Source organism: Eptesicus fuscus, chromosome 14 (genome assembly GCF_027574615.1).
Source record: "Eptesicus fuscus isolate TK198812 chromosome 14, DD_ASM_mEF_20220401, whole genome shotgun sequence".
Taxonomy (NCBI): Eukaryota; Metazoa; Chordata; class Mammalia; order Chiroptera; family Vespertilionidae; genus Eptesicus; species Eptesicus fuscus.
In genome coordinates, this window is record NC_072486.1 from 73282148 (window position 1) to 73296960 (window position 14813).

The following is a 14813-nucleotide window of genomic DNA, read 5'->3' on the forward strand; positions in this document are numbered from 1 at the left end:
GTGGGTTGCAACCAGCGGTGACCTAAAGGGACCCGCTGCTCTCCTGAAAGGCATGGGACAGAGCCCCAGCAAGCATCTAAAGTGTGTGGCAGGGAGAAGTGAGAGGGTCCTCCCACCTGCAGAGAGAGACTGAGCTGCACCTGCAGCTGCCAGCAGGGCAAAGCAGGGATTTTAAAAATACATGTATTTTTACTGATTTCAGGGATGGAGAGAGAGGGAGAGAGAGAAACATCAATGATGAGAGAGAATCATTGATCGGCTGCCTCCTGCACACCCCACACTGTGGGGATGGAGCCCTCCATCTGGGCATGTGTCCCCACTGGGAATCGAACTACGGCCTCCTGGTTCATGGGTCGACACTCAACCACTGAGCTATGCTGGTTGGGCAGAGAGCAGGGATATTTGACCCACACTGAAGAAAGCTGGAATCATGAGCGGAGCTGGGAATTTCGGCCTCAGCTTTACTGAGATCAGCTGTGTGGAGAACCTGCATGGGGCTGACTTTGTAATCCCTTTTCTTTGATCTGAGTGCAAGGACGATAAGTCCTTGCAAAGCAGGTTTTCTGCTTATGGTTTTTTTGTTTTGTTTTGTTTTGTTTTTTGGATGGCACCCCATGACATCCACTGGGAAGTCTATATTGGGGAGAAGGACCAGCAAGAGCCAGGCTTTCTGTCTGCATTGTGGCGAGGCTGACCCAAACGCCCTGTGAGTTCAGCCAGAGGTTACTGGGAAAGGTGGGGTGAGTACATCCACCTCTCCTATAGGCTAGGAGTACCTGGGTTAGCTCTCTGAAGCCCCAGATACTCCCACTGGGCAGTTTGGTGGGGAAAGGGAGAACAGCTCAGAGGAGGACATTCCAAGTGTAAGACTCTCATGGACTATTATTTGGGACCAGGAGGAAAAGCTTAACACCCCTCTGGGGGCTGGGAAGGCAATGTGCTCACCGGAGACTCTTTTGATCAATCCTACTGAACCCAGGACTCTTTTGATCAATCCTACTGAACCCAGGACAGCTGAAACTGCCCATACAGAAAAGGCAGCAGGCTGTATCCAAACAGAACCTGCATCAGGCCATTTTAGGGGGAACTAAGGTCAGAGGACATGGTACAGACTGAAGAGTTGGCTTCAAAGCAGAGATTAATCTCCCCTCAGTGAGTGCCTGATGGCGAAATCTCTAAGGAATGGGCCCTCTAGCCCTAGTTATGTTAGCCTGACTCCACCCTAAAGACACTCTTCAAAAGACACTGGAGAAAGACCAACTACAGAGGGGAGGTGGAGTAGCTGACAGATGGAGACAGTCCTCAGCCTCCAACTGACCACCTACAAATGGACACCAAGAGCCAAACTTGGATAGCCCCTACCATTGGCTGACACAAAGGCACCTCTCAGGAGGCCTGAAATCAGCATACAAAACAGTGAGCATTGCCGAGACAAACTTCACTTGGCTTATTTAAAAAAAATAGTTTTCTTTTGCTTGTTTTTGTTGTTCTATTTTAAATATTTTCTGCTTTATTGCCTTGGTATTATTATAATTATTAAGTTTTTGCCTTTCTCTCATTTATTTCATATTTCTTATTGGCTTCCTTTCTTACTTTTTCTTTTCCACCTTCTTTCGCTTTATATCTCTTCTTACCTTTGCATAACATTTTTTTCTTTCTCTTTTCTTTTTTACTGTTTTCATTTTCCTCCTCTGTACTCTTCTTTTTTGCTCTCCTTTCTTTCAGAATCTTTTTTTCTGCCCAGTAACCTCTTTATTTTTTTTACTATTAGCAATATCCTTTTCAGTCTTTTTTTATTGCCTTAGTATTTGTGTTCTCTTTTCTCTTTCCTCATTCTCTTTGGTTGTTTTAATCATGGTTATAGGGATATTTTGTATGTTCCAGTTTATTTCCTGTCCGTTGTTTTTTTTTTTTTGCCCTGTCATCACCTGTATAACAGTTCACACAGTGTGGTTGTAGCTGAGCCCCATAGTTAGCCAGCCTGAGAGGACAGCTCTCTGACAAATAGGACAACAACAATCTAGACCCAATCACAACATGAGAACCCAAATAACACACAAAAGGGACACACATACAGCTAAGTAGTACAAGGAAAACACACCACTGGGTACTATAGGACATTTACTACAAAAGCCCACCCCACAAGACTGGGAGTCATAACAAATATATATAATGCATAGATACAAACAAAAAGAGACAACTAAAATGGGGAGAAAAACATCCCCAAAATTTAAGAAAAGGAATTGCCAGAAAAGGACCTAGATGAGATGGAGGTAAGCAAATTATCAGACATAGAGTTCAGAGTAATGGTTATAAAGATGCTCAAGAAACTCAGTGAGAACTATAATAAACTTAGTGGGAACTTCCAGGAAGTTAGTGGGCACTACAAGGAACTTAGTGAAAACTACATCAGCATGAAAAAAGATAACGATATTATGAATAAGAACCAAGCAGAAATGCTATATCTGACATCAAGAATACATTGGAAGGAATTAAAACCAGGCTCTATGAAGCAGAGGATCACATAGTGAATTAGAAGATAAGGAAGAAAAAAAATATTAAGAGTAGCAAGAAGAAAAAATATACTTAAAAAGCATGAGGGCAGTTTAAGGGAACTTTAAGACAACATGAAACAAAACAAAATCTGCATCATAGAGATATCAGAGGGAGAAGAAAGTGAGCAAGTGATAAGAAAACCTTTTGGAAGTAATGACAGAAAACTTCCCTCAGCTGGTGAAGGAAAAAGCCACACAGATTCAGGAAGCACAGAGGGTACCAAACAAGATGAACTCAAAGTGACCCATTCCAAGACACAACAAAATTAAAATGGCAAACTTTAAGGACAAAGAGAGAATCTTAAGGGAGCGGCTATAAGGGAGCTCTCATAAGACTGTCAGCTGATTTCTTAACAGAAACACTACAGGCCAGAAGGGAATGGCATGAAGTATTTAAAGTCATGAAAAGCAAGGATCTGAAACCAATACTACTCTATCCAGCAAGGCTATCATTCAAAATAGATGGTGAAATAAAGAACATCCCATACTAAAAAGGCTAAAGGAGTTTATTACCACCACACCAGCATTGTAAAAAATGTTAAAAGGACATCTGTAATAATAAGAAATACAGAGAAAGAGAAACATAGGCATAAAGAATAAAAATGGCAATAAATACTTACCAATAACCTTAAATGTAAATGGATTAAATGCTCAAATCAAAAGACACAGGGAAGCCGAATAGAGAAGAAAACATGACATACATATATGCTATCTACAAGAGACCCACCTCAGTACATAAACTCACACAGGATTAAAGTGAAGGGATGAAAAAAAAAAAAATTACCATGCAAATGGAAACAAAAAAAAGCAGGGATAGCAATACTTATATCGGACAAAATAGACTTCAAAGCAAAGGCCATAACAAGAGACAAAAAAAAAAAAAAATGCCACTGCATAACATTAAAGGGATCAATTAAACAAGAGGATATAGCCCTGATAAAAATATAAGCACCCAAAATAGGAGCACCTAAACAAATAAAAAAAGCTTTTAGATGATAAGAGAAGGATCAAAAGTAATACAGTCATAGTAGGGGACTTTAACACCCCACTGACATCAATAATTAGATATTTCAAACAGAAAAATCAATAAGGAAACAGAGACATTAAATGACAAACTAGATCAGAGAGATTTAATTGGCATTTACAAAACATTCTACCCCAAAGCTGCGGAATATACATTCTTCGCAAGTACACACGGGACATTCTCAGAGATAGACCGCATGTTAGGACACAAAATAAACCTCTACAGGTTCAAGGAGATTGAAATCATATCAAACATCTTCTCAGCCCACAGTGGCATGAAACTAGAAATCAACAATAAAAACACTCAAAAACATTCAAACACATGGAGGCTAAATAGTATGTTATTAAACAATGAATGGGTTACCAATTAAGTCAAGGACTAAATAAAAAAATTCCTGGAGACAAACCAAAATGAACTCACAACAATCCAAAATCTATGGGACAGAGCAAAAGCAGTACTAAGAGGGAGTTTTTAGCATTACAGGCCTATCTCAAGAAACAAGAAAAAGCTCTAATACTATACAACTAACAGAATTAGAAAAAGAACAAGAAAAGCCCAAAGTAGAAGGAAAGAAATAATAAAGATCAGAGCAGAAATGAAATAACATAGAGACTAAAAAACAATACCAAAGATCAGGAAGACCAAGAGCTGTTTTTTTTTTTTAAAGATTAACAAGATTGATCAACCTTAGGCAGACTCATCAAGAAACAAAGAGAGGACCCAAATAAGTAAAATCCGAAATGAAAGATGTGAAGTTACTACTGAAACCACAGAAATACAATGAATTGTAAGAAAGTACTATGCCAATAAGCAGGACAATCTGGACAAAGGGACAAATTGCTAGAAAAATACAATCTTCCAAAACATAATCCAAAAGAATCAGAAAACCTGAATAGGCCAATAAAAAAATGATGAAATTGAAGCAGTAATTAAAAAAACAAAAACAAAAACATTCCAGCAAACAAAAGCCCTGGTCCAGAGGGCTTCATGGGAGAAATTTACCAAACATTCAAAGAACTAACACTTACCCTCCTCAAATTATTCTAAGAAATCCAAGAGGAAGGAATACTTCCAAGTTATTTTCATGAGGCCAGCATTATCCTACTCCCCAAACCAAATAAAGACACTACAAAGAAAGAGAATTACAGGCCAATATCCCTCATGAACCTAGAGGCTAAAATCTCCAACAAAATATTAGCAAATCGGATCCAGAAATATATTTAAAAAGTGGGATTTATCCCAGGGATGCAAGACTGGTACAATATCCACAAACCAAAACATGTGATACATCACACAAACAAACTGAAAGACAAAAATCACATGACTGTATTAACTGATGCAGAAAAAGCATTTGACAATCCAATACCCATATTTGATAAAAACTTTTAGCCAAGTGGGTATAGAGGGATCATACCTCAATATAATAAAGGCCATATCATACAGCCAACATCATATTTAATGGGCAAAAACTAAAAGCATTCCCCCAAAGAACAGGAACATGACAGGGATGTCTGCTTTCACCTCTTTCAACATAGTACTGGTAGTCTTAGCCACAGTGATCAGACAAGAAGAAAAAGTAAAAGGCATCCAAATTGGAAAGGAAGAAGTAAAACTGTCTTTATTTGCAGATGACATGCTATTACATAGAAAACCCTAAAGACTCCACACAAAAAACAACAAAAAAAACTACTAGATTTAATAAATGAATTGGGTAATGTAACAGGATACAAAATTAACACCCAGATTGGATGGCATTTTTATACACCAATAATGATCACTCAGAAAGAGAAACTAAAAAACAATGCCATTTATCATTCAACAACAACAAAAAATTAAGATACTTAGGAATTCATTTAACCAATGAGGTAAAAGACCTGTTCCCAGAAAATTACAGGACATTTAAAAAAGAGATAGAAGAAAATATAAACAAGTGGAAGAATATACCGTGTTCATGGATTAGAATTAATATCACTAAAATGGCCATACTACCCAAAGCAATCTCTAGATTGAATGCAATCCCTATTGAAATACCAATGGCTTATTTCACAGATCTAGAAAAAATATTCCAAATATTCATATGGAACCAAAAAGATCCCAAATAGCCACAGCAATCTTAAGGAAGAAGAACAAAGTTGGAGGGATCACAATACCAGATACTAAATTATACTACAAAGCCATTGTAATCAAAACAGCCTGATACTGGCACAAGAATAGGCATATTAATCAATGGAACAGCAAGAGAATCCAGAAAATGACACAAGCCATTGTGCTCAGTTAGTATTTGACAGTGGAGGCAAGAGCATACAATGGAGTCAAGAGAGTCTCTTCAATAAATGGTGTTGGGAGAATTAGACAGGTAAATGCAAAATAATGAAACTACACCAACTTACACCATACACAAGAATAAACTCAAAATGGATAAGAGACTTAAATATAAGATGTGAAACCATAAAAATCCTAGAAGAAAATGTAGGCAGCAAAATATCAGATATCCCATGAAGCAGAATTTTCACTGCTATATCACCTAGGGCAAGAGAAACGAAGGAAAAAATAAATGGGACTACATCAAAATAAAAAGCTTCTATAGCAAAAGAAACCATTATTAAATTGAAAAGGGAAGCTTCTACATGGGAGAACCAATTTGCCAATGATACCTCTGATAAGGGATTAATATCCAAAATACATAAGGTACTCATACAACTCAACAAAAGGAAGACAAACAACCCAATTAAAAAATGGGCAGAGGACCTAAATAGACACTTCTTCAAAGAGGACATACAAATGGCTAAGTAACATGAAAAAATTCTCCATGTCACTAATTATCAGAGAGATGCAAATTAAAAAAACGAGCTACCACCTTACACCTGCTAGAATGGCCACCATCAATAAGTCAACAAACAAGTGCTGATGAGGGTATAGAGAAAAATGAACCCTAGTACACTGCTGATGGGAATGCACACTGGAACAACCACTATGGAAAAGTGTGGAGTTTCCTCAAAAAATTAAAAATGGTACTACTTTTTGATCCAGTGATCCTACATCTAGGAATGTATCCTAAGAACCCTAAAATATCAATCAGAAAGAATATACACACCCTATGTTCATAGTGTTATTTACAATTGCTAAGATTTAGAAACAGTCCAAGTGCCCATCAGTAGATGAGTGGATAAAAAGCTGTGGTACTTTTACAGTGTGGAATACTATGCAGCAGTAAAAAAAAAAAGGATCTCTTACTCTTTGAGACAGCATGAAAGGACTGGGAGAGTATTATGCTAAGTGAAATAAGCCTGTCAGAGAAAAAGAAGTATCACATGATCTCACTCATATGTGGAATCTAAAGAACGAAATAAACTTAAGAACAGAATAGATCCAGAGACATTGAAGCATGTAACAGACTGATGTATTTCAGAGGTAAGGGGCAGGGGCGGGAAGAGATTAACCAAAGTACTTATATGCTTATATGTACAGCCAATGGTCAAACAATAGTGAGGGGAAGGTCTGGGGAGGGGGCAGGAGAGAGTGGAGGGGGTCAACAGGGGAATAAATGGGGACATTTGTAATATTTTTAACAATAAAAATTTTTTAAAAGAATATGAATAAAGATACAATTACTAATGTAAAAGAAATTTTATTTTGAATAATATACATATCATTAATTTTATTTATTTTTCATAGTGCATAGTATATGTAAGTATGCAAGGAAAAATACACATTAGGGATACCTATGGAATGAAGTATATGGGTGAAGAAGACTTTCGATATACAGGCTTAGTAGCATCACAGGACAGTATCCATTAGAAAAAAATAAAAACCATGCACAAATATATTCAAATCATGGTAAGTGCAGTCAGTACAAATTATAGTTTCTTGGGTATAAAAAGTATATATGTTCTTTGGATTGAAAAAATAATATATAAATATGTGGCATGGATTTTAAGTCCAAGCTGAACATCATCTAAAGTAAAAAGTGTGGATGCCACATGTGACAATAAAATATTAAAGGCCACATATGGAGGTCACCAGCTTACAAAGAGAATACTAAGAGGTAGGGAAAATTTTTTTATAAGAAATGCAATGAAGCTACCTCTGCCTAAATTAGAAAACAGTGAATGCATTGGCATTAAAATGATAACAGTTCCCCAAACTATGTTGCATTTCTATTTCCTCTGTCAAAAGAATTCACTGTGTATCACTACAAAGTTAGTGAATATGATGAGGTAATAAATGTAGAGCTTTGGCATTAGGGAAAGTTTAATACTTTTCATTTACACTAGAGGGAAACAAGAATATAGAACTAGAAATGCTCATCTCTCCATTCAGCACACTACCTTTTAAGTATTTCAGATATACTGTTTGGCACAAGGGGAATAGAGATATAAAGATATACACCCAACCTTCCAACTCAAAGATTTTACATCTACAAAGCTAAAGAAAGATAACATTCTTTATCGTTTTAAAATTAAATGCTCAAAGTAGGTTTTAAATGTTGAGATGATAAAAAAAAAGGTGAGAGAAAAACAGCAAAGAGAGATACTTAAAATCTTCTAGTTTCCTCTAAAGTTTCTTTTTTTTCCCATTTATTTTTCTAAATTGCATCTTACAGTAGGAATGCAGACCACTGGGGATAGCTGTGGCTCAATACTGCTTGGTGCTCTCTTCTTAATACATCATCTTCTTACACTCCACTGAGCAGAAAACCATCCCTTCCACTGGCATGAACTTCTGCCCAATGAGACACTTGCTGCAGCAGGAGCACAGAAAGCACTCTGTGGATGCATGCCAGCTGAAATTGTTATAGGTCACTCGCTGCACTTCGGGATCAATGGCATTGTGGCATCCTTGACATACCTGTTAAGTTAATGATACAAAAAAAGAAGAGATGAGATTGACCTTTCAATTAATTTTTCTAGCCAACAACTGCTAATGGGGTTTATATGCTGAGCACAGTGAGAAATAACAGGTGAAGGCCAAATATGTAATTTGGTGCTTGCAAAATATTCCCATGGTATTCAAGGCAGAAAGTCTTTATGGCAAGTTCCAAAGCAGTGCATCTGGTTCAAGGGCATTCTATTATAATTGCACATTAGTAATTACAAAAAAGTTTATGATTTTTCCTACAACACCAAATTCGAGGGGAGGCTGTGGAGCAACAGGAACTCTGTCATTGCTGGTGAAGTGCAAAATAAGGCCATTAGACAGTTTCTTAACTAAACATACTTTTATCACACAATCCAATAATCATGTTCTTTGGTATTTACTCAAAGAAGTTAATAACTTACGTCTACTCAAAATCCTGCACCTGGATGTTGCCTTACTCATAAATGCCAAAACTTAGAAGCAATTAAGATTTCCTTTATTAGGTGAATGGATAAATGGTGGTATATTCAGACAATGAAATATTATTCAGTGGTAAAAAGAAATGAGCTATCAAGTCAGAAAGAGACATGGAGGAAAATTTAATGCAAATTATAAAGGGAAAGAAGCTCATATGAAAAAACTACATAGTGTATGATTCCAACTATGATATTCTAGCAAAGGGAAAATTATGGATACAATAAAAAGAGGAGTGGTTGTCAGGAGTGGAATGTGTGGTAGGGAGGTGGGAGAGATAAAGAAATAAAGCACAGAAAATACTCTTTATGACAGTATAATGATGTGTGTAGGTATATATATATGTATGTGTGTATGTGTATATATATATATAATTTTATATAAATCCTATCTAATAAAAGAGTAATATGCAAATTAACCATCACTCTGCTACACCCACAAGCCACGCCCACCAGCCAATCAGGAGCAAGTATGCAAATTAACCCAACCAAGATCGCTGCAGCCACGGATCAATCAGGAGGCTTGGCTCCGCTCAAGGCTACAAAGTTTCAATTATAGAAGATAAATAAATCCCAGATACCAGAGCCTCTGCTTGGGTCACTGGGGGGCATCGCTGGCCTGCAAACCACCACAGGACCCTTGCCCAGGCCACCCCACACCCCAAGGGAACCCCCACCCTGATCTGGGACACCCTTCAGGGCAAACCACCTGGCCCCCATCCATGCAGCAGGCCTCTATCCTATCTAATAAAAGAGTAATGTGCAAATTGACCATCACTCCAACACACAAGAAGACTGCCCACAGGTGGTCAAAGATGGCTGCCCCCATGTGGACACAGGATGGCTGCCTCAAGATGGCCAGCAGGGGAGAAGAGTTGGGAGGGAACAGGCCTGCAAGGAAGGGCAGTTATGAGTGATCAGGCCAGCAGGAGAGGGCAGTTAGGGGTGACCAGGCCAGCAGAGGAGGGAAGTTGGGAGTGACCAGGCCTGCAGGGAAGGGCAGTTGGGGGGGAACCCAGGCCTGCAGGGGAGAGCAGTTGGGGAGGAGCAGGCCTACAAGGGAGGGCAGTTAGGGGTGATCAAGCCTGCAGGGGAGGGCAGTAAGGAGTGACCAGGCCGGCAGAGGAGGGAAGTTGGGGGTGACCGGGCCTGCAGGGAAGGGAAGTTGGGGGGGGGACCCAGGCCTGCAGGGGAGAGCAGTTGGGGGGGACCAGGCCTACAAGGGAGGGCAGTTAGGGGCAATCAAGCCTGCAGGGGAGGGCAGTTAGGGGTGACCAGGCTGGCATAGGAGGGAAGTTGGGGGTGTCCGGGCCTGCAGGGAAGGGCAGTTGCGGGGGGGGGGACCCAGGCCTGCAGGGGAGAGCAGTTGGGGGGGGACCAGGCCTGCAGGGGAGGGCAGTTAGGGATGACCAGGCCTGCAGGGGAGGGCAGTTAGGGGCAGTCAGGACGGCAGGCAGGCAAGCAGTTGGGAGCCAGCAGTCCTGGATTGTGAGAGGGATGTCCGACTGCCTGCTTCGGACATCCCTCGAGGGGATCGGGCCTAAGCGGGCAGTCAGACATCCCTCGAGGGGTCCCAGATTGGAGAGGGTGCAGGCTGGGCTGAGGGACACACACCCCCGTGCATGAATTTCGTGCACTGGGCCTCTAGTATGTAAATATTATCCTATATAATAAAGAGGTGATATGCAAATTGAGCATCACACCCTCACAAGATGGCTGCCTATGACCAGGCCAGCAGGGTGGTTAGTGAGGGATGATCAATCAACTTAACAAGCAGTCTGTGTGGAGTGACCAGGCCATCAGAGGGGTTAGTGAGGGATGACCAAACGACTGAACAAGCAGGCTGCATGGGGCGACCAGGCCAGTGGGGGGGCCATGAGGGGTGACCAAACTGGCAGGGGGGGGGTCAGTTAGGGGTGATAAGGCCAGCAAGGGGGGCAGTAAGAGGTGACCAGGCTGATGGGGGGGGCGCAGTTAGGGGCAACCAGGCTGGCAGGGGGGGATACAGTTGGGGGCAACCAAGCCGGCAGAGGGGGAAGTTGGAGGCGATTAGGCTGGCGGGGGGGGGCAGTGAGGGGTGACTAGGCAGGTGGGGGGGCATTTGGGGCAACCAGGCCGGCAGGGGGGGGGCAGTAAGGGGCGACCAGGCCGGCAGCAGGGGGCAGTTAGGAGCAACCAGGTTGGCAGGGAGAGGGCAGTTGGGGGTGACCTGGCCGGCAGCAGGGGGCAGTTAGGGGCGATCAGGCCAGCACACAGAAGCAGCGAGGGCGATCAGGGTAGCACACAGAAGCAGTGAGGGCGATCAGGCCAGCAGGGAGGGGCAGCGACCAGGCAAGCAGGCGAGTGATTAGGAGCCAGCAGTCCAGGATTGTGAGAGGGATGTCCAACTGCCAGTTTAGGCCCGATCCCAGGGATCGGGCCTAAACCAGCAGTCAGACATCCCCTGAGGGGTCCCAGATAGGAGAGGGTGTAGGCTGGACTGAGAGGACCCCCCTGCATGAATTTCATGCACCAGGCCTCTAGTCTATACATATAAAAGCCCAGCGACCAGAAAGGCAGAACAATCAGAATGACCGGTGGCTATGACATGCACTGCAGCAGCCAACCAGCCTGATCTGGGCCCTGATCAGCTTCCCCCGCACCCCCGCCGGCCCCGCCCAGTCAGCCCCCAACATTCTGATTGGGGGCGGGGCCACCTGGCTTATTTCCTCTCATTGATGTTTCTATCTCTCTATCCCTCTCCCTTCCTCCTCTCTCTCTAAAAAAAAAAATAAATAAAAACGTATTTTAAATGAATAAATAATTAAATAAATAGCACTGTACAGACTCCAAACAGCAAAAAACAAAGCTCTGGTGGATGGTCTAGTAACATGAACAGAAACCACAAATACTAAGACAAATCTAAAGAATATGAATAGTCCCCCAGAAATCTTAATTTAAATGGAATCTGATCTGCATGATCACAATCAATTAATCTCATTCTCATTAAGAAATTGTTTTTAAAATAGGGATTTGATTATCAAGTAGCATTTAGGATGCACAGATAGAAATCTTGAGGTGGCCCACAGTGAACACACGTATTGCTTTTGCATTATCCAGATTTTAACACCCGAGGTAGGAATTCCGTTTCGTATTTGAAAGTAGTACTTCCTATTTCTCACTTCTAGGAGTCTTAAATAAAGGCATAAAGTCAAGTGATAAAGCAGGTACCCCTAGCATGCTTCTTACCACAGCATGGTTCTTCACATAGCAAGGCTTGCACACGGGCTTGTCATTGACCATCACGTATATTTCCCCGGCGAGGATGTTGTCACAGTCAAAGCAGCAGAAGTGTTTCAGATGCCAATTTTGGTTTTCTGCCTGGGTATACTCATTGCTAAATATCAGCTGTGAAGATGATAAAAATAAGATGAATTGTGTATTTTTGCTACAAATAACAAAGCTAGGCTCTTTAGACAATAAGGGATTTAGATCCACAAGTACATCAACTTACTTTCTTGTCTGAAAATAACCTAAAACTTGAACTTAGGTCATTAGTTTAATCCAAATCAATTTTTTACGTTTCTGGACAACCTTTCCTTAGTCAAAACAATTAACACAGCACGCAGAATGATTGAAATTAAAGTTTTTCATTCCACTTCTTTGGATGTAAATAAAGCAACTGATGCCTGGCTAATTTATGTCGCTTTCTCACTAAGGAAACTGGTGGTCCACAGACCACTGGTGGTCCGTGAGGTCCGAAAGGTTGGTGACCGCTGCACTAAGGGGAGCCTTAGGATGGTAAGGGGACCATATTGGGGTACAAAATGAGCCTGCATGCAAGTGGCCCCAGAGAACTTACCTCATCACAGCCAGCACATCGGGGTTTCTCACTGTCACAGTAATGTCTGCCACAGTATAGCTTCCCATTCTTCCAGAAATAAATCATGTCGACCAGGAGTTCATGGCAGGTACTGCAGACAAAACAAGCTGGGTGCCACAGTTTATCGTAACCAGCCCTTTCAGCATAGATGGCTGGGTCACCTTCCTTCATACTCAGTTTGCAGCAGTAGCAGGACTGAAAGGGAATCCATCCAAATCAATCTAGTCATCATACAACTGGCATTTCTCATCATCAGCTTCAGTAAAAATTCAGAGAAACCACTTTTAAGAGAAATAATTTCTACTGAAATTATAGTTTGTTCAGGTAGACAATAAGGTGAAACAATCCTTGACTTTCTCAAGGCTGTTCAAACCTAATTCTTGCACCCTGTGTGTGAGTATTGTTTCCTGAATTAAAGCACTTATGGAAAAAGGCTAATAGTAATTTTCACCTAAATTTATTTCATTTTTCCATCACCATTTATCCCCTCTGTGCCCTCTTTCATCTCCACCCGTGCCCTCCACCCTGCAGGGGGCTGTTGGGAGTGGGAGAAATGAGCAAAAAAGAACATTTTCACCTAAATTTTGAGTGGATCTCTAAAAAATTATTACCTTAGAGCTTATTAGTACTTTTTAAAAAGAATTTTTTAAAAATAAAACTAAGTCTTATTTGTTGAGTGCTAACAGAATCTATGAGAAACATATTACATTAACTTTAGTTCTCGATGGACCTAGAGAGCATTACCCTAAGCAAAATAAGCAAGTCAGAGAAGGATAAGTATCACATGATCTCATGCATTTGTGGAATATAATGAACAACATAAACTGATGAACAAAAATAGATCCAGAGACATAGAAACATCGAACAGACCATCAAACCTCAGAGGGAAGGCAGGGGAGGGGAGAAGAGTGGTGCAAGCCACCAGGGAGATCAATGAAAGGACTTGTATGCATGCATAACTAATGGACATATGAGCATAACCAATGGACACAAGACAGTACGGGGGTGAGGGCATGTGCTGGGGGGTGGGAGCAGCCAGGGAGAGGTCAATGGGGGAAAAAAGAAGACATATGTAATACTTTCAACAATAAATAGTTTAAATTAAAAAAACAGATTTTTGTACATCTATATCACAATTTTCTTCAAGCCATAAAAAAGACTTCAATTTCCCTCATTAGGAGAGATTTTAAAAACTATGATTGAATATATATCCATATAAATTTAAGTTTTTAATTTTAGGTGCAATGTAGCAAGCAAAACTGAATTAATCTAATCATATGTTACTTTTATTTATGGGAATAAATAATTAACACCAAAATTATGTTTAGAAATAGATCCTAGATTAGTATGCTGTATTCCAGCTTGATACCAATGCTAACTACTGTGTTTACCTAAAAGTCACAATTATCCTTGGCAACAAGTAGTCAGAAAACTTGGCTTAGACCAGTGGTTCCCAATGTGGGGCACCCACCCAACAGGGGGTCAATTTGATTTTTAAGGGGGGCAATTCGAGAATGAGTTATTAACAGTGATTTTTTTTTATTTCTTATGGTTCTAGGTACCTCATATAAAGTAGATAAATACATTATTGTGACATATTTATGCATTTCAGTTCTCTAATATATGTTTTGAAACTTTATTTGCTATTTTTTTCATATCACTTCATATTATTATTTTTTTAACAATTTCTTAGTGATTTCTTCCTCAGTACTTCAACTGTCCTTTCATTCTTTTATTTTTCCCTTTCATGGATGCCATGCTCTTTGGAAGCTTGTTTAGACCAAGTTAATGGCCTTTTAGGCTTCCTCCAAGTGAATAGGAGTTCACTTTTTGAATAATAAGAACTATATGTCACGAGGGTTGAGGGGCATCAGGATTTTAGAGATGCTTAGGTGGGGCATGGCCCCAAAAGGTTGGGAACCACTGATCTAGACACAGGTTTCAAACATGATGATTCTTTAAAATCAGCATAAACTGAATTTTAATTCAATTTATTTTCCTTACCTCCTCCCTTTTGGAAACAGAAGAGTGGTCTCCAAAAA

General features: G+C 40.6%; 1 protein-coding gene across 2 annotated transcripts in view; it reads right to left on the minus strand.

The window, feature by feature from the left end:
- Positions 1–8118: 8118 nt before the first annotated feature.
- TES (testin LIM domain protein) overlaps positions 8119–14813 on the minus strand; it is a 39341-nt gene continuing 32646 nt past the window's right edge. For both annotated transcript variants that reach the window (XM_008152417.3, XM_054726132.1), the window contains exons 5-7: positions 12751–12966; positions 12138–12296; positions 8119–8427 (exon numbers count right to left, since the gene is read on the minus strand). In XM_008152417.3, the coding sequence (XP_008150639.2) occupies positions 8239–8427; positions 12138–12296; positions 12751–12966 (564 nt within the window). In that variant the 3' untranslated portion in view covers positions 8119–8238. The remainder of the gene's footprint in view (positions 8428–12137; positions 12297–12750; positions 12967–14813) is intronic.